The sequence below is a fragment of the Apodemus sylvaticus genome, chromosome 14, assembly GCF_947179515.1.
Source record: "Apodemus sylvaticus chromosome 14, mApoSyl1.1, whole genome shotgun sequence".
NCBI lineage: Eukaryota > Metazoa > Chordata > Mammalia > Rodentia > Muridae > Apodemus > Apodemus sylvaticus.
This window is the reverse complement of record NC_067485.1, coordinates 62,871,234-62,891,585: the sequence shown is the minus strand read 5'-3', so window position 1 is coordinate 62,891,585 and position 20,352 is coordinate 62,871,234. Positions and strand designations below refer to the sequence as shown.

At 40.2% G+C, this 20,352-nt stretch overlaps 1 protein-coding gene across 1 annotated transcript in view; it reads left to right on the top strand.

The window, feature by feature from the left end:
- Positions 1-19,541, top strand: part of Spag6 (sperm associated antigen 6) — a 49,997-nt gene extending 30,456 nt beyond the window's left edge. Inside the window, exons 5-11 of the mRNA XM_052157582.1 lie at positions 2,875-3,080; positions 3,916-4,089; positions 5,385-5,537; positions 8,065-8,256; positions 13,933-14,049; positions 16,312-16,457; positions 19,386-19,541. Coding sequence (XP_052013542.1) covers positions 2,875-3,080; positions 3,916-4,089; positions 5,385-5,537; positions 8,065-8,256; positions 13,933-14,049; positions 16,312-16,457; positions 19,386-19,455 — 1,058 coding nt within the window. The 3' untranslated portion in view covers positions 19,456-19,541. The remainder of the gene's footprint in view (positions 1-2,874; positions 3,081-3,915; positions 4,090-5,384; positions 5,538-8,064; positions 8,257-13,932; positions 14,050-16,311; positions 16,458-19,385) is intronic.
- The last annotated feature ends 811 nt before the right edge of the window (positions 19,542-20,352 follow it).

The window sequence follows — 20,352 nt, the reverse complement described above, 5'->3', positions numbered from 1 at the left end:
TGTCAACTGAGGTCCTTTGGCCAATATGACTCCCTCACTGACAAATACTGCTGAGAATTCATGCTGGTCACTGGTCTGATACACCAGCGAAAGCGATGATTGAACAAAGGAGAAAGACGCATCACTGAATAGAAAGAGAGGCTGAAGACAGGATGTGTGCACATGACACAGTGGAATCCCCAGGCAATGTGCCCTAATAGAGACTGCATGAGTGAAGGTCATAGGTCACATTATTTCTAAGGAACACCATGTGGCACTCAAGCGCAGCCCCCAGCACCATGGGACCATATACACTTGCTGATGCAAAGGATCTAGATAGTGAATCTAAGGAGAAGGTTGCCAGACCTGGTGCAGGTCCTTGGAAAGGTCATCTTTTTTTTTTTTTCAAATTGCAGATTTTGCAAATCTTTTTCCAGGAATCTCCCAGTCTCTCCCCATTTAACAGCGCTGCTTTCAGAGGTTGCGGCGGGGGTGGGGGGGTTGGGGTGGGGGGGAGATAGTAGCTTTTCAGGACAGTCTGCGTTATTAATGGTTCACCATTTGGGTGATGGATCGTGGGTCACCCGAACATTCAATGAGAAAATAGGTATAAATCTAACAGATGCTTTGAAGAAAGGACCTTGAGATTTTGTAGTTAATGGCTTATTTACTGAGCTATGGGTGGCTTAATATTCCCATTAAAGAGTTGAATTATATTCAATTATATAAGCTGTATGCTCCTTACTCCTATAATCATGTGAGAGTGAAAACTCAGAAGTGAATTAATCTTTCCACCTTCTGTAGATAAACATCGGGCCTGTTGCCTTAGTTTCTTTTCTGTTGCTGTGAAAAATGTTGTGAGGGGGAAAGGGTTTATTGGGCTCCCAATTCCTGGTTTCAGGCATCCCAGCAGGGGAAGCACAGTGACAGGAACTTAGGAGAACTGGTCACAGTTACACCCACAGTCAAGAGCAGAGAGGAATGAATGAAATCATTTGTAGTGGTGCACAGTTTGAAGACTCAGTCTTATAGGGCTCACGGAATCCTCCTGCTCAGGGAATGGTATTGTCCACCATCAAACAGATCTTCCCACACCAATTAACTTAATCAAGACAATCATTTTCAGACATTCTCAGAGGTTAGCCCTAATGTAAACAAACCTTCACCAGTGTGCCTGGAGGTCTGCCTCCTAGGTGTCAAGTTGACAGTAGTTAACATCACGGCCATTATATTCCAGGATGCACATATCAACTGATATTACCAACTGATATTACCAAAAACACCTGTATAATTTGGGTTAGGTTGAATTTCTCAGGAACCTGTTAATTATTAGGAAATTTGAGCATTATATTTTGAAATGACACACACTGACACTTTATATTGTCTTTGTCTCCCTTGGGTGTGGGTGGGTATGGGAGAGAAACTGGGGATTGTGTCTTCTGTGCCTGCTGTCCTGTCCATCTCCTGGTAGATACAGCAGCAGACCAGAGAAACTTCTGAGGAACCTGCTACATTGCCATGTGATATCCAAATCTTTCTGATATTATATTTGTAAAAATAATTCCTTTTATTTCCTCAAGTTTTTTTAAGATTGCATAGAAGCTTCCCATTTACATTATATTACACACCAGTTTTTTTTTAAAAAAATGAAAACATTTGCTAATGAACATAGTGTTAATTTGTAGACATGTGTCACAGGTTCCAGAATTAAATAAGCTGAACACATAATAACCTTCCATTAATACCTGTTTAGTGAAAGAATAAATAAAATGTTTATACATTATTGAGTCTTCTAGGGTAATTTTGATAATTTCAGGAAAACAAATTATAGACGCTAACCTGTTTCTGCTAACATTAGTTTCTTTTAGAAAATGTAATATTACCAATCTTTTGAAAAATTAATTTTTTTCCAAATTAAAGATTTAAGTGATATGGTAAATAGCTATTTTAACTTTACATTAAGATATATACATATATGGCACTAGAAATATGGGGAAGTAAGAGTGTAATTTGGAAGGAAGAAATTAGAGAAATGATGTATTTCTCTAATACATCAATGCGGCCACATATGCATCAGGAGTCGAATGTGTTACTGGACACAGTTTTCCTCTTCTCAGACGGTGTTTACTACATGTGCATTATAAGGTTTTGCTCTAATAGATCTCATTCTCTGAAGTGTAACATTATTTTATAGTTGTTATTCTTGGATATATGAGTAAATCAGCATTATATTTGTTCGTTCTCTGCATAGCAAGGTTAAGATAAATATATCCCTTTACCTAAATATTAGTATTAATATGATAGTATGTTGATAAGTTGTAAACTTCATTTTGGGAAGTATTTTAGAATACAATGAAAAGATGGCCTTTCATTTTGTATAAAGTATTTTTGAAAATATTTTCAAAGTATTGGAAGATGAAAGGAATTTAACAATAGATATTATTGGTCCACGAGTCGTGTTAATGGTTATTCACATAAACAGCACAAAATACTGCCTCATTAGTGTGGTTGGTAAATTTTTGGTACTTTAATTTTCTATGTTATTGTAAGCCATGCATAAAATGTTTGTCTATTGAGAAGTGCAGAATCGCCAGAGCTTAAACAGCTGACATCTGCTTACTCTCTTAAAAAAAAAAAAGAATAACAAGCCATTTCAGCCTAATCTACCTCAAATGTGTTCATGTAAATGGAGGTCCGTCTATTGACCTGCGCTCTTTTCAGCTCAGGATTGGTCCACATGGTTTATGAAACCAGAAAGGCTGATTTGAAATGCAGATGTCGAGAGAGTGAAGTACACCCTCCCCCTTTTCCTTTGCTGTATCTGTCAGGGTGAAAGATGGTTTGCACAAGGGTCAGTCACCCATGCTCACTTAATTACTTTTCTTGGACCCACAGAACTGTCACAAGCTGTGGTGGATGCGGGAGCTGTTCCTCTTTTAGTACTCTGTATCCAGGAGCCAGAGATTGCTTTGAAAAGGATTGCTGCCTCCGCCCTCAGTGATATTTCAAAGCACTCACCAGAGTTAGCGCAGACGGTGGTGGACGTAGGAGCTATTGCTCACTTAGCCCAGATGATCCTCAACCCTGATGAGAAACTGAAGGTATTTACAACTGAGGTCAAGAAATAACAGACAAGCCAGTGCTCTAACAATCCAAGACAATGAAGATGTGTAACGAACTAACGTTATAAGGAAAAACAATTAGCAAATACTGTGGGAAGCAGACACGAATATATCATGTTTTGGGTCTTTTAACGTGGAGATAATGCTTTAGGCGTCAAATTTAAGATGTCATTTAGAAATATGTGTGCAATGCTGAGGATTCCAGGTAGCATTGGTATTAACATTATTAAACTAAAGCATTGGCCTGTCCCAAATAACTCAGTTGGGATAGTCTTAGACTGCAAGTAGGGCTGAAAGGCTTTCTAGCCCATCACTAGAATATTTGAATTTCTTATAAAATTTTCCATGCTTCTCAGTCCTCTGGTAGCTTTCTACACTTACTGGTTACATACAACTACATATGTATAGTTCTTAAAATATTAACATTAGCTAAGCAGATGGGGAGTTTGCCATAAATTCACTAATTCCGCTTGTTATTGTACTAAATACCACACATATCAAATTAACAGCCTTTATATGTGTAATTAAGAAGGGATATTTACCTAAAGGTCCTATGTTTTAATTACATGTAAAAGATTTTTCAAGTACTCTGTAGAGAACTAATGGAAAAATCTTAAAAAAAAAAAAAAAGAGTTTGTGGCTAAGATGTGAAAGTCTCAAGGCTCAGAAATCTTGGATTGTGCTAAATATCTATGTAACTCTTTGTTTTTCCGATAAAGAAATTAGACTACTATAAAGCTAAGTTGCATCTGAGCTCTGAGGTGGACTAGTGGATCTGTATCGTTTTGCTCCTCTTTATTTCTTTGCTTTTTAGCAACAGGTCCTCTCTGCTCTGAGTCACATTGCGAAGCACTCTGTGGACCTGGCAGAGATGGTCGTGGAGGCAGAGATTTTCCCAGTTGTCCTCACCTGTCTGAAGGACAAAGACGACTTCGTGAAGAAGAACGCTTGTACTCTGATTAGAGAGATCGCTAAGCATACGCCGGAGGTAAAAGCGAAGCAACCCAAACAAAACGCAGGCCCCAAGATGAAGTTAAACTCAGTTTTGATTTTTTAAAATCTATCACCAGTTTGTCTATGAGGTCTGAGCTTGCTCCATGCAGTCCTCTGAGGCCGTTGCTCCTCGTCCTCAGCACCACAGACTTTTGGATGACGTCACTGTCCGTGCATGGTAGAGTGGATGCTCACCGGCGGTCCTGGCCTCTGCCTACTCGATGGCATCCCTGCCTCTCCCCCATGAGTAGAAACAATGAAACCTGACTCCAACTGTGGTCAAACGTTCTCTAGAGTAGAAAATCACCTCCATTTGAGATCCACCGAGTTGTAATCCACCATTAGTGACATTTGAGTTTGAAACGCAGTTTCTAATTATTGCCAGCTTTCCATTTATTTCTAGATTGTGGGGAGACTCTAAACCTCAATCATCCTTATCATTTTATGACAGCTGGGAGCATGGGAATGATATTGCCTCTTTAGGTTGGGACCAACCGCAGAGGGTCCCTGGCCTGCTGTGGCACTCAGATAGCTAGCTGCTCTGAGGTGATTTTCTGCTCTGAGCTTTTAGATTTGAAAGAGAGACAAGCCGGGCGGTGATGGCGCATGCCTGTAATCCCAGCGCTCTGGGAGGCAGAGGCAGGCGGAATTCTGAGTTTGAGGCTAGCCTGGTCTACGGAGTGAGTTCCAGGACAGCCAGGGCTATACAGAGAAACCCTGTCTCGGAAAAAAACCAAAGCAAAAAAAAAAAAAGAAAGACAAACCAAGCCTGTGCTGATTTTGAAGTTGTCTCCTTTTTCCTGTGTGTATTTTGACTAATCTATATTTTTATTTCCTCACACGTTAAAGTAAATTTCATCTGGCATCTCTACGTAGTTGAGATTTTCCAGAAGTGCACCCAGCTAGTAATCACGGTTTGCTGCGTGGGTAACTAGGTCAGATGTCAAGTCTTTGGACATTGATTCATCCTTGTACTCAGGCATTGTGATTGGCACTTCTGTGGCTAGCTAGGTCTGAACTAGTTCTCAGCTTAGTGTCTGAGAGAGGAATTTTGAAATTCATTACAATAGGGACAAAAGTTGTATCTTTAAAAAAAAAAAACACAGAATAAACTTTTCCACTGTGAATATTTGGGCATTTGAAACGGCGGCTTATTGTGCTTGCACAATTCTTTAACAAATGCAGTGCGGTATTCACCCTCACCAGGTGGTTTAAAGTACTAGGCAGAGTGTGGCAGAGCCATGCCTAAAGACCATCTTGTGCTGTCTGGGTCTTTCTCTGTTCTTCCAGCTCTCCCAGCTGATCGTTAATGCAGGAGGCGTGGCCGCTGTGATTGACTGCATCGGGTCCTGCAAAGGGAACATCCGGTTGCCTGGCATCATGATGCTGGGCTACGTGGCTGCTCATTCTGAGAACCTGGCCATGGCGGTGATCATCTCCAAGGTCACGTGGCCTGCGTCCCTTTTCTTCAATTCGTGGTAGAACCGTAGGCTGACACCAGGGTAGCGAGCATCACTGGGCGCAGTATAAGAATTGCCTCAGTGTGTCCAGCTGTCTCACTGCTTATGCAGGTCAGCGTTGATTAATGTGTTTTCCAGAGGGGATCTTTAATGGAAGGTGTGAGTTATAAAATATGTAAAGCTTTCTATAACCAGTATCGACCTTTTATTGAACATTACTGTAGTCTGTCTTTAGATAGTATCTATATGTATATTTTGAAGGACTAACTGTGCATACTTAAAAACACTCTAGCTAAAAACTTCATTTAAATGACTTGCCCATTTATCTCTTCCACACACCCAGAGGTCTGTGTATTCCTCTGTCGCTGCTGTCACCCGGGTCAGGAGATGGTGCTGGCTAGCGCTCTTTTCAGATGCAATCGGGCGTTCAGAGGGCACAGCAAACAGCAGTACTTTTGTTGTTATGCTCTGGAAATTTAGCCTTTTCTCAACTTACAGCTTCGTATGAGCCCTCTCTACGGTGTAGCCGTGGCCGTAGTAGGTACTCACAAATTATGTTGAAACACAGATATGGGTTTCCTGAAGACCACTTCAAAGACCGCGCGCTCACACTGTGTGTGGCAGCCCTCTAGGGGGCAGGGCTCTTATCTGCATAGAAAACCTGCTGCTGTTTGTTAAACAGAAATGGGGATTTTTTCCCCCCTTGCTAATCCTCCGAACACAAAAGAGCCCCAGATCTTGATTTTCTACCTATTCCACACTGATGCTCCCTACGCTGAGTCCTCTCTGGCCTGCGTTTCTTTTGTCCTTCTGTTACTGCAGAGTGACTAGGGCAGTACTGGTGCTTTGGGAGGGGTCAATAGGGATGTGCCTGGGCTTTCGATTCTTGGTTCCTTTGTCAGGAAGACGCCTCATCAGAATGAAGAGAGGGGCTGCAGCTGTCTGTGCATCCTACACATCCTTCTGAATCTGGCCAGGACACTCTCCCCTTCTTCAGTGAGGGCTGCTGCCGTCTCTCCCATTGGCTTGGCTTTCAGTTCTTTGAGCACTAAGGTGGAAGCAGAGGTCTGAAGCAAATCACATAGCAATGAGAGGCGTTGCTTGTCCTCTGCGGGGCTTCAGGACCAGTTGATAATATCTACTATTCCTGGCTCTCTGAAGCACATTTCTGTTCCTGGTCTCATCTGTGCATTCACAGTTGGGGGGCCAGAAATGTGGAGCTTGGGGTGAAGGGCAAGGGCCTGCTGGTCCTCTCCTCATTCCCTGCTTCTTCAGTCTTTGTCCTAAAAGTGTGGGCTCTCTACCAAGTCACTCCATCCTCACGGGATATAGAAACATGGTGAGTTTTAGGAAACGGAGCCAAAAGACAGACAGAAAGGAAAGGAAGGGAAAGGAAAGGAAAGGAAAGGAAAAAGAAAAGACAGGTTAAGAGGCTATGAGGAAGGCACACGTGATAATCTAGACCTTTGCCACGGCAACATTAACATGTGACACTGATTCTCACAGTGCTCCGTTTGAAACAATTACTATTGTCTCAAATTAATTATAAAATCATGTCCTATACAGAGTCTGGAGTTAAAAATTGATATGTTTATTTTATTTTTAGAATGTACTTATTTTTATGTGCATTGGTGTTTTGCCTACACTTATGTCTTTGTGAGGGTATCAGATACTGGAATTACAGACAGTTGTGAACTACCGTGTGTCTGCTGCGAATTGAACTCAGACCCTCTGGAAGAGCTCTTAACTACGAAGCCATCTCTGCAGCCCCATAATAGGTTTCTTTTTTTTTTCCCTATCTCTATAAACTTATTTTGAGGACTTTTGATAATGTTTGTATTATTTAAACAAAATTAGAGTCTAAATTGCAAAATGCACACACATGCCACCCACGTAACAAAAGCAACCTGGTCACATCTGGCCTGTGACATGAGCAGAACTGTCATTATAAAGTAGACCAAGCCTACTGGAAATGTAGGATGTGCTTCAGGGAAGATATTAGTGAAGAACGGTCCACTTAAAAGGCTCTAAGAGTGGATTCTTGTTCATAGTCCTCTGATTTGATGAATATGTAGTAGTTATTTTACTTTTAGATTCACTGTACTCGGGGTAAGTGTGTCGCTGAGGATTGAACTGAGAGTTGTCTCCAGTCTTAACTTCTTAAACAAAGGAAAATAAAGTTTTCAGTTTGCCCCAGTGGAATCTGTTTTTGCCTGGTCTGAGGCATCTCTGTTGTTTGCTTAAATGCCCCTCTATTTGAGGGGTAGAAGCTAGTAGAGACATTCTTCTTTAAGTTGAATTGTTACAGGTAATTAAGGTAATTTAGCTCTTGTCATTCTATTGACTTAAGAAATGGCTGCCCTTGCTATGGGAGCATTTATTGAACCATTTAGGAAAAGAAAAGAGAGAGAGATCAAGGCTGAAATGATTTCTTGTAATGGCTGAGAGACAGGGAGGACTTTAATCCCACTCTAGATTTATAACACTTGGTCTTTTGATCCCCACTGCAGGGTGTACCCCAGCTGTCAGAATGCCTGTCAGAAGAACCGGAAGATCATATTAAGGCTGCAGCTGCCTGGGCTCTAGGGCAGGTTGGGAGACACACTCCGGAACACGCACGGGCTGTCGCTATCACAAACACGCTGCCAGTGCTGCTGGCTTTGTACATGTCCCCAGAGAGCTCTGAGGACCTGCAGGTGAAAGTACGTGCTTGCTTTTAACAGGATTAGGGAGGCTGGGTTGACACGTTCTCATTCTTTAAAATATGTGGTTCAAATAGCATGGTTTTCCTGATTGATTGTGTTATTTTTCTCAGTCAAGAAATACAAAATCTGTCAGGATAATGGGGTATCTTATCTCTGAAAACTGCTTACCCTTGTGACCAGGATTGGTGATATCTTTTCAAGGAAATTTTGTACAAAAAAATACTTGGATGTAAAAGAACGTCTGGTTTTTGCATTCTATATTGCTATGGACATATTTGGCATGAACACCTGAATCACAGAGTATGCAAATATGTAGCATAAAATGCATTCAGAAATTTGATTTATTCTTGGACTGTACTCTTCGCATGGACTGGGAAGTTCTTTTAAATCATGCTGTTATGGCGACCATCTTTTCTGTTGAACTGCAGTACATGCTGTAGATGACTCAGATCAAGTCTACTCCCTCGGAGGGTTTTCAGCATCAGCTGATTGAACTCCGGGCTTCCCAGCCTTATCCCTGTAGAGATCGTCTTTCCAGTTCCTTGGGAAAATGTGAATGCGCCTCGTTTTGTTTTGTTTTGGAAAAAATAAAACAAATGTAGAAAACACAGCTCATTAAAATAAAATTTTTGGATTTCAATTAAAAAAGGAATGAAAGAAAAACAGAATTTTTTTTGAATTTGCGTTTGCTGGAGAACATTCTGTACATTTTACAGTAAAAAAACAAAACAAAACAAAACAAAAAACAAAAAAAAATGAGTCCAAAAGAATTTAAATTGCTTTTCAAAGATATAACTAGTTAGAGAATATTCCTGAAGCTATAATTTACTTCTCCTAATTTCAAGGTTGTCTGATCTTTTAATTCTGTGTCTTTCTTTTTAAAATGTTTAAGATTCACAAAATTAAAAATTTTTGAATCATGTATCTTTTAAAAGGAAAATTAACAGTTACTGGCTGTGAAGATGATTCGTGAAACTGGCATATTAAGTAGGGTGGATTATTAATAATTCTGCAGTTTCAAGGAAAGAAAATATTTTCTAGAATACATATTAGGAAAATATGGAGGCCTTTTAACTAACTTGAGAGAAGTTACTTACAGCAAAGACAGTAATTCAAAATAGGATAACATGGCCAGCCTGGTGGCTTGGTGGGTAAAGGTGATCTCTGTCCAAGCTGAAGACTTGAGTTTCATCCCCGTGGAGGAAGGAGGGAATCTAACTCAGGCCATGCTGTGCACTGAGGCCCACACACTTGCTTCAGGCATGAGCCTGCAGCCCCCCCCCCCCCCCACACACACACAAGGAATGATAAATGTAATTAAAACCCCAAACCAAAATAATAGTATAGTGCATTGAAATTTAATTAAATGTGTAAATTAATGAACAGTGAAACACATGTGCTGACACGCAGCTTTGGATAACAAGGTAGAAAGTCTCCTTTTGTAAGCTTTATCAAGGTGACTTTATTTGGTTCTGTTTGCATGCTAGTTTTCTGCAAATTGGTTGTTCAAGTTGTGAGACTTTCCAGGTGAAAGCGATGCTTACACAGATTCGGGGCTTCCTTCCCAGTACCATGGCAGTCAGGTAACCTGAACAATCAATACCTGGCAGACAGAAGGAGGTGATCATTGGGACCTTCCGGTCTTCTCCAGTTAAGCAGGTGTCTGGTTCTTTGACTTTGTGCTGAGAAATCCCAGAGCCATTTACAGGTCTGATTTGTTCAGGTCTGACTGATTAACAATGTAATCAACAGTAAGGATAGCTCAAGAGACCCTGGCAATGTGGCCCTTAGGTGGCACTGAATAGTTTTTACAGTGGCTACAATGTATAGATTACAATGTATGGTTTTTACTTCTAAGTGATGCAGAGATTAACCCTGCTAGGCATGTAAGCCCTCAGTCACTAAGCCAGCTCCCCTGCCCATAGACTCTTTTTTTTTAAATGAACCACTGTGACATTAAATTGTACAAATATCCATGGAGAAAAATTAATTGAAAAATCTTACTTTTAAAAGTAAGATAACCTTTATTGTGTTTAAATTCGTCATAGGTGGTTTTGTTAGGCTAACTAATAGAAATGAAGTTTCTTTTGATACAGTATTTTGATACAGTATTTCAGGAAATACACAGGGCATTAAATGTAAAAAGAAAACCTTGAGTGATTTCCCTGGCAGCAAAGTCTTCCCAGAGCTTCGAGTTCATCTTAATCACACCCTACACTTGGGACGTCACTCTTGCTCTTCTCCAGGGTCTCCTGGCGTGTCCATCAAGCCTGTTTGGTTTAACACTAGCTCCCTGAGGAAATGTGTATCCAAAAGCATTAGGAACTGTCTAGTGGCATTTCCCACCTGCTACTCTGTGGCAGCTTTCAAAGAATAAAGCAACCTCAAGGTTCATTTTGTCTCAAAGGCATGTCAGCTTCTGTAAGCACTGGCCCATTGGTTCTAGTCAGGGAGAGCCAAAGAGCAGCCTCTTGTGTGATCACTATTTGCTGCCCCCATGTTATTCTAATGCCCTAATAAAGAGTGAAAAATCTGTTATCTGACTACATCACCCAATATACTTTCTTAGAGCATCATGCTGAAGTGTTTTAGTTTATGTTGGCATATGAATTCTTATGAAACTGTCCAAGGTGTTAACCCCACGTAGGTCTCGTGTTCTCAGTCATACTTTCCACTGCATGTTAGTAGGTGTATTAAGATATAACTTACGTATCTTACCCGCTTAAAGTATAAGATTCAATGCTTTTTAGTCTACTTACAGATAGTGAAATCATTACCACAAGCTCATTTTCAAAGTTTTTCTCTTCATCAATTGTCCCCCTCCACATCTCTTCTGCCTCCAGGGAACTGTTAATTTTCTTCCTGTCTCTATGGGCTGATTCAATATCTGTGACCTTTTGTGTCTGGTCTGAGGAGTTTTGTTTAATATGTATATATCTGTCTTGCCTGCACATGTTCTGTGTACCATGTGTGCCTGGTGCACATGGAGGCCAGAAAAGGGAATCAGATACCCTAAAACTGGAATTACATCCATTGTGAGCCATCTTGTGGGTGCTAGGAATCAAACCTGGGTCCTCTGGAGGAGCAGCCACTATTAACCACTGAGCTGTCTTTCCGGCCCCTAACCTGACTTATAAGACTCTTCCATAGTGCGTATCAGCCTTTTGTTCTTCTCTGTTGCTGGATAATATTCCATTGTTTATCATTCACCAGTTGATGATAGACACTGCACTACTTAAACTCTTTCTCTATTTGCACATGTTTTTGTGTGGATGCATTTTTTTTAATTTGTACAAATTTATCAGTAGTGTGTGTGCCCATTGCATGCATGTGCACATGTATGTATGTGCGCATGGTATGTGTGCATGTGTGCCATATGGAGTCTATTCTCTCCTTCCCATCTGGAGCTCAAACTCAGGCTGCGTGGTGGGCTTCAGCAGCAGGCACAGTTACCGCATCTCTAAGCTAGAGGCATGCCTGCATTTCTTTTGGGTATATTTCCAAAAGTGCAATTGGTGGGCCACTGCTAATGCTTTAAGATTATAGATTTTAGGAACTACTGAACTCTTTTCTTATAGAACCAACTTTTGCACATACTTGCTGATGAATTTTATTTATTCATTCTATTTTACTATTCTTACAGCTATCCTAATGCATACTTTTTTCATTGGCTTAATGGACAATAATATTGAAAATATTTTCATATACTTCCTGCCTGTTTGTGCATTTAAATTTGAATTTAAATCATTTGTATGTTAATTTTCACAGGTCAGAGGCAGGTAAGCAAAACCTTAACTAATATTTCTTTCATGTAGAACCATAGAGTTGATGATTATCATAACATCCATTTCTATCTAAGAGAATAGTTATGAAATAAGTGTATGCCTTTCAGACTAAGGAGAGGAAACTCGACTAACTTCTGAGGTCATTGGATTTCTTTTTAGAGCCCTTGACTAATGACTTGATCAGTCACCATCAGCTTGAAATGACCTGAGTTGAACAGGGCTGTCTGTGAGCTGTGATTGATATAATCTACACCATTACAGCTATTTGGCCTTGTTAGCAATAGCAGTTAAGTTAAATTTCTTGGTCTGCTAAGGTCACCATAGTCTTAAGATGATTTACAAAGGGGCAGAATAACCAGATGTGTTGGAAACTGGAGTTTCTTCGCAATTCACACTGCCTGTGGGCTATCTTTCTCCATTCTTTAGTTGACTTCTGCAGCAATGGAGGCTGTATAAGACTCCTTAGTCTGGCTTCACTAAAGAAAGCCTAAAATCCAAGAGATTGTTTAGTGAGAGCACACACAGGACAAAAGCTTTGCTAACTACTACCACCATTTATAAAGTCCATGATGCAAAATCAAAGTGGTTCTTCATTTCAAGAGCATTGCCAGGCACACAGTAACAGAAGCAGAAGGGCAAGTGTGATGTGACTTCAGAGGACTAAAGGGACTAATGTAGTCTGGATGCTCACCACACCCAAGGTGTGGGATGCTAGAGAGGACTAGCTATGGTCAAATAAGGAGTTGTACAGGCCACACGAAGAAACAGCATTAGACCCCGCCATGGCTGGAGCAGTGCTCGCTCTCTAGCCATGCTCGCAGCAGGGGACAGCAATCAGTTTGAAAGCAGGGAGAGTGCTAGTGGGGAGTGGAGGTGGGAACAATACGTGTGGTACCTATGTTTTGGGGAGTGGTTCTCAGTTGACAGTTGATTGGACAGTTGAGTAGATTCTGTTTTGCATCTATTTGAAAATGGATCAATTTCTATCCATGAGCTATAGCAGTGTCTACAAATGCACACTGAGTAATTCACACACTAGACATTTATCAATGCATCTATGTGAAATGAACTCATTTAGACAGTATGGAGTACCTATATCATATAGATATTATACATAGCTGTTTATATAATATGTATAGATTTATATAGAGAAATAAGTATAATTATATATAATATAATATAACATAATATAATATAATATATAATTGTATAAGTTATTATCTATGTGATAATTCATATAATTATATATATTATATAATATATACAATATATATTTTATATAACTATAAATGTATAGTTATATATTTATTTATTCTAATACATGTTAGTTTGCAGTAAATAAGTACATTTTATAGTTTTTTAACTTTGTAGATTTTTAATATTTATTTTTATGTATATGAGTGATCTGTCTTCAGACACACCAGAAGAGGGAATCAGGTCCCATTACAGATGGTTGTGAGCCACCATGTGGTTGCTGGGAATTGAACTTAGGACCTCTGGAGAAGCAACTAGTACTCTCATCCTCATCCTTTGAGCCATTTCTTCCCCTCCCCCTTCTCAACCTCTCCCTCCCCTCCTCCCTACTTTATAGATTTTATGTTCTGCTGTATATTTAATAACTCCGCAATTCACTGCATAATTTAAAGTTTAACAGAACGCAGTAAAACTGATAGTATCAGTCAAAATAGTCCTTCATCGTTGACAAATGGAGACCTGTATACCCTGTGTATCTGACTTTAAGATCCTTACAAAGGGTCTACAGGGGTTGGGGTGATAGCTCAGCTGTTAAGTGGAAAATTGTTTTGAACCTGATTTCATTTTCAAATTCCAGAAATGTGGAGACATGAGTTGCCAAGATTTTTATTTATTTTGCTTTGTATTTCAACAGAGTAAAAAGGCCATAAAAAATATCATCCAGAAATGCACTTACCTCCCAGCTCTTGAGCCGTTTCTCTATGACGCGCCTCCCAATATCCTGAAGTATGTGGCTGGACAGTTCAGTAAGGTGAGAAACACTCTCATGGCCTGGAAAAAGGGAAGAGCGGGAACAATACTGTGGGCTCGCTTTTCTGTTTCCTTCTGTAAAAGTGGCTCTGGGCTTTACTGTTTAAGACTCAGTTCTCACCAATCTCAGTCGATATAGGTCACACGGGTTAATAAGACTCACAGACAAATGAAACGCTTCATCCTTTGTCACACAGTTCTCAAGCTCGGTACTGTCTCCTTAAACAGTGTAGAAGACAGCACTAAGCCGACACGTAGGAAAGCTTGCTCTCTAGATGGGTTGTGCTGGAATCTATCCTTTAGACTTTCTAGGTCCTTTAGTCTTGCTTTTAGCCTAGGAACATCTTTAGAAAAGGAAACCAACCGGTCTTTAAGCCACTGAAACACATTTTAGAAGCTCTGTACTGGAAATACTCTTGGTGGCTTCTTATGGGCATTGCAGACTGACAGTGGTGCAGAGGTTGAGCTGCCAGAGTGCAGAGACAATAGGCAGATCTTACGGCAGGGGATGGAGAGAGCGATGGTGTCACAGTACTAATGGTCAGGACGGTCAAACTGTACTCTGCACATCTAACTTAAAGCAGGGTCAACAGGGCTGTGGGTATGCCTCAGCTGTTAGGAATACTGCCCCTTCTTCCAACCTGGCCTCGATTTCCAGCATCCACACGGCAGCTCCCAACTGCCTATAACTCTATTCCCAGGGAATCCACGGCCTCTTCTGGTCGCCATGGTATCTTCTGTGCATGGTACACAGAATTAAATACAAGATGCTATACACATTTGGAAAAATAAATTATTACCATGTAGGCAGAAGCAGGTGGATCTCTGTATATTTGAGACCAGCCTGGTCTACACAAAGAGTTCCAGACCAGACAGGGCTGCAAAGTGAAACCTTCTTAAAAATAAAGCAAGCAAGCAAACAAAAATAAATAAATCAAAAGAAAACCCCCCAAACAAATGAAAGAATCGGGGCCTGCACAATTTAGGTACTAGAGGGCACATGCGCAGACTCCATTCCGCTTCTTCACATCTTTCGTTTTTGCTTTTGGTGCTGAGGCATCTACCTTGGAATATAGCTATTACTGTATTCCAAGTTATACCTCTAATTCTTCAGGAAAGTCTTGACCCTCTAAACTTTAATTTGACTACACATAAGACTGGATTAAGGGTACATCCAATACAGATGGAATGTTAAAACAACCGCCCACATGGAGGCTGGCGAGCTGTCCCCGTGAGCGCAGGCACATGCCACCCAGGCTTGACCGGAGGGTTGTCCCTGGAGCCTGTGTGAAGATGGAAAGAGAGAACCAACTTTACAGAGTTGTTTTCTGGTTCCACGCACACATTGTGGCACATGTGCCCACCCCCGACAATAAGAAAGCAAGCAAACAAAACTTCGTGTGTTTAAAGCCATCTAAAGTTTCCTTAGTTAGAGAGAACAAACTCAGAGGAATAGTGAGTTTCAATGCTATTGATTATTAACATGGTCATTTTTTCTGCCTCCTTCTCCCGTCCATCTCTTCTTCCTCCTTCTTCATACCCCCATCTCTTTCTCCAGTGCTTGGGATCAAACCCAGGGACTTGTACATGCCTGTCAAATGTTATCACTGAACTGCCTTAGTCTTTTAAAGATAGGGTGTCATTCTACGACCTTAGATTGACCTTTAGTTCATAATCCGATTAGCTCATGCTAATCCTCTGGCCTTTGTCTGCTGAGATACAGGTGTATGCCACCATACCCAGCCTGTATTTTCTTAAAGGGGGTAATTAATATTCAAGCTGAGTATTAAACAGTGGGTAGGAGCTAACCAGGCAAGGCGATGGTTCCTAGGTTGGACAAGCAACTAATCACGTAGCTCTCATGTTCCGATGTTCTGGAGACAAAGCTTGGGATACAGACGCGTGAGTCTGGAACTTGGAGATGCTTTTAGGAGATGATGGGAGAGGCCCTTCTCTTCCTTGTTACAGAGCTTGCTTTTCACTTCTGTGGGGAGCAGGAGACCTCAGATCCTCGCAGCTTTAGGTATGAGCAGGTCTCCACCAGCTTTGTTCATCACACCCCTTTATGTCGGCTCTACTACACGAGGGTTAATGCACTTTGAAAAAGGAAAGTATCTTACTGCAAATCATCAGCTCTTTAAGTTATAGGTAGTCTACTGAGAAGTTCTCTTCTGCGTTATTGCTGATACAAAATAACTTTTGAAGAGAAATAACCTGACTTGGAAAAGTAAAGGTTACGTTTGTATCTCCTCCTGTTCTGCAGGTGCTGCCTCACGATAGCAAAGCTCGCAGGCTTTTTGTAACAAGTGGTGGACTTAAAAAGATCCAAGAGATAAAAGCGGAGCCCGGGTCCATCCTCCAGGAGTACATCCACAACATCAACAGCTGCTACCCGGAGGAAATAGTAAGGTGGGGAAAATTGATGTTGAGCAGTTCCACATTCCAAACCACTTTTTTGGTTTTCATATTTGTATTAAAGTGTAGACTTTGGGGGCTGGAGAGATGGCTCAGTGATAGGAATGCTTGGTATGCAAGCAAGAAGGCTTGAGTTTGAATCCCTACACCTGTGTAGAACCTGACCCACACATAGCCTAGGTATTATGGGCAGAGACAGGTAGAACACAGGAGGCGTTGGAGATAGGTTAGCTTAGCACTGACTGACAGCTACCGGAAGGAATTTCTCCCTTGGCTGTTGTTACTCTTTGAGGAAAACCACCCCTTGTGTCAGACAGACCTCAGTTCCTATCTCTGTTCTAATTATTTCCTAAGTGATCTGGAAGACAATTACTTCATTCTTTAAGCTAGAATTTCTGTATTTGTAAATGTTATTACCTATATCATACCATTAGAATAAAATGACATCACAACCAAAGGGCTTATTAGGTGATGTGTCTCATTGTCCCTTTTGGGAATCTCTGTTCTCACTTTTTTTTTCCTCTTGAGATTAGGGAAGTAGCATTGTTAAAGGTAAATCAAATTTAATCTTATAATCATATTAGAGACATTTTATAGTAGTACCTGGGTCCTTATTTTTTGCTACTTGTTTTGATAACAAATCATAGCAAGTGAAGTATTCATTTTAAATTTACAAATTTGAAATTATTGCAATGTATTTAAAAAGCCTTTTATTGTTGAGCTGGAGATACATAGCTTTTCCTAATAGGAAGCTACTTTTTTAATTCCTTACCACCATAGTAGTTAAAATGAGGTCTTTCTCATAGTAGATGAATAACTTGGCATCTTTATTTATGGGCCTGTAGTTTGAGACACATGAGTTGGTTGCAGCTACGAGGGCCTGGGAAATTCTAAGTGCCTACTCTGTTGATGATCTGAGGATGTTTAATCCCTTCTTGGCTGCTGGGAGTCCTGGAGACTGTGAAGTCTCTGAGGTCTTTGGTGAAGGGCATTTGGCAGTGGCGGTAAGCTTGGGAATGAGTCTAGTAAAGCTTCAAGAATTATTGGTACATCCTCATTGATATAGTGTGACTTTTATTTAACAATGTCCAGTAAAAATATGAGCCACACATATAATTTCCAATTTTCTGTTAGTCACATTTAAGAAAGTAAAATGAAATGGCAAATACATGTTAATATTTTTTTAAGACTCCAATTATCTAACCCTTATAATTTTAACTTGTAATAAATATAAAAATCAGTGATTTTACATTTGCGTTATATTTTGTTACTTCTAGCGCATTTTAATTCAGGTGGTAAATCTCATTGGAAATATTTGGGTTAAGTTTAGATCATATAAAACTAATATGGGAAAAGGCAGACTCACAAACACGTTTGGTGTTTTCCAAAAGTTGATTTGTCAGTTTTGAAGTTAAAATTTAAAAGTTAGTTTCCTAAGCATAGTAGCTGTATTTCTTGTGTTCTTAACCTTGTGTGACTAGAGGTTATCATTTTAAGGAGCACATTTAAAAAGATCTAAAAACCCTGCCTCCTAACTTTTATATAAAACCTGAGTGTCTTGTGTCCAACACATTTATGCAGAGCCAAGGAGAGTAGGATCAGCTTAACAACTGCACTACCTCAGACTTAGGAAGACAGTGGCCAGGTCCTCAGGGCCAGACTAAGAAGCTCATTTGGAAACTAATTTTTCTAGATTAGGTGCCTTTTTTGATGATTTTTTTTGAGACAAGGCCAGTGTCTTGCTATGTGGCCTTAGCTGATCTGAAACTTGCTATTTAGACCAGGCTGGTGTTAAACTCACAGAGATCCACCTGCCTCTACCTCCTGAGTGCTGGGAAAATCAAGTCATGTGCCACCACATCCAGCTAAAATTTTTTTATTTAAATATGAGTATGTATGTGTTTGTACACATGAGTGCAAGAAGAACAACATTTCTTTGTGTGTGTGTGTGTGTGTGTGTGTGTGTGTGTGTATGTTCTGTTTGACTTTGATTGTGAACAAGGGACACTATTAAAGAAAATACAGTTCTGTTTTGCCCTCCTAACTTGAGAAAGACCTAAAGACACCTGGCAGAGGACAAGTCCCAGTGGTGATATGTACCAGATCTTATTTGGCTTGTTTTTATATAAATCTTCATATACACTATTCATATATTAAATATTTTATACTAAGTATTTTATGATATACTCAATTTAGAAATCTAGAAATGTAAATGTATGTATGGTACTATGTATGCCCAAGAAGCAATGAAGGTGGTTAACTTTTTATTTAATATGAGTGCTTATTAGACATTTGTTCAATTGTTTTCCATGTGAATTATGACTAGTTCTGACCCAACTACATTAAGACATGATTTCTAAGGCAATTGGAATGCAGAAGTTGATTAGCAATTACAGACTATATACTCTAATATATGAAAGATATTTATTAGCTGTGATCCTTAAGTACCACCACTCATTTGATATGATAACAAGGATGTCTCTGAAATATTACCACTGGATTGAAGGTATGCTTGGAAAATATCTCCTTTGTCATGACGCTTACAGTCTTCAAGTGTTTCAGTATCTGGTATAACACTGTGAGCTGGGGGTCTCTTTCTTCACATTCTAACCTTATTCGTTAGAACTGCCAGAGCCTATGTGAAGTTTCACTCATACAGTGATTTAGTTTAAAACATATTGTATTTGTTTATGAGTGTGTGCATGTGCACACACCACAGCATGCATGTGAAGGGCATCTTGTTGGGTAGATTCTCCTTCTACCACATGGGGTTCAGGGATGGACTCACCAACATTCCTGGTTGAGCCATAAGTTATTTCACACCAGCCCCATAAGTTATTTCAATAAGTTCTTTACATAGACTCTTCGGTTCCTACTGTATGAAAATTTTCCATATATTTGATAGCCAATTTCCTTTTTCAGGTACTATTCTCCTGGATACTCAGACATACTTCTGCAGAGGGTGGACAGTTATCAGCCTATGCCTAACTGAACGGAGTATAGTACAGTGCTCAGACTCTCAGGACAGGAAGGATAACGGCCGTTAAAGCTCTTTCTAAAATGTCTGAACCAAGTAAATCCTAGTTTTCTTCGATGTGAAAAATATTAATGTTTACTATATTTACATAATCCTATAGAAATTATTAGCTGCAATGTATAAAAAGACTAGTTATAATCATTTACATGAATAAAGAAAAAATTGAAAAGGCAATAAAGGGTTTTAAGGTATTTATTTTTCTACGAAACATACGAGCACAACACAACACACACATCATTGCGACTAGATGTAAATGAGACATGCTGTTTGAAAACCTAAGGAAACCTGACCTTGCCAGTTACACAGAAAGAGAAGAAAGAGAGTGTGGAGAAGAAAGTGATGACGGGTGTGTGAGTGAGGATGGGGTGAGTGGGAGGGGGAGGGAGGGGAGGGGAATGGGGAGGGGGTGGTCTTTGCCAGGCCCTGAGAAAGTTGTGCATGGCCGCTTGTCTGTTTCCTGAGAATCTAGGAAAGCCGTCCTCTTTGATTCCTGGTTCTGGAACTGTTTTCTCACCCTGCATGAAGAGCTTCTGGCCTTCCATGCACTCTGACAATCCAGCTCTCATTCTCACTGAGGGGGTCTTATCATGATTCATGTTTAGGGTTGCAGACACGGGAAATACGTCCTTAGGATTCCCTTGTCCCAGGTTCGATTTCCCAACTTTCAGAATTTACGTGTTCAGAGATTTAAGGTGTGGCTTTAGAATAATCGCAGTAGCCTCAGACTTAACGGAATTTCACTTAGGAAGCTGTAATGGGGTCAAAGTGGAGTCCGATAAAACACTAAAGATAGTGTTGCAAAACAATTTGTTTTTCTGATTATTCCCTACCTAGTCAATATGGCTCTCACCT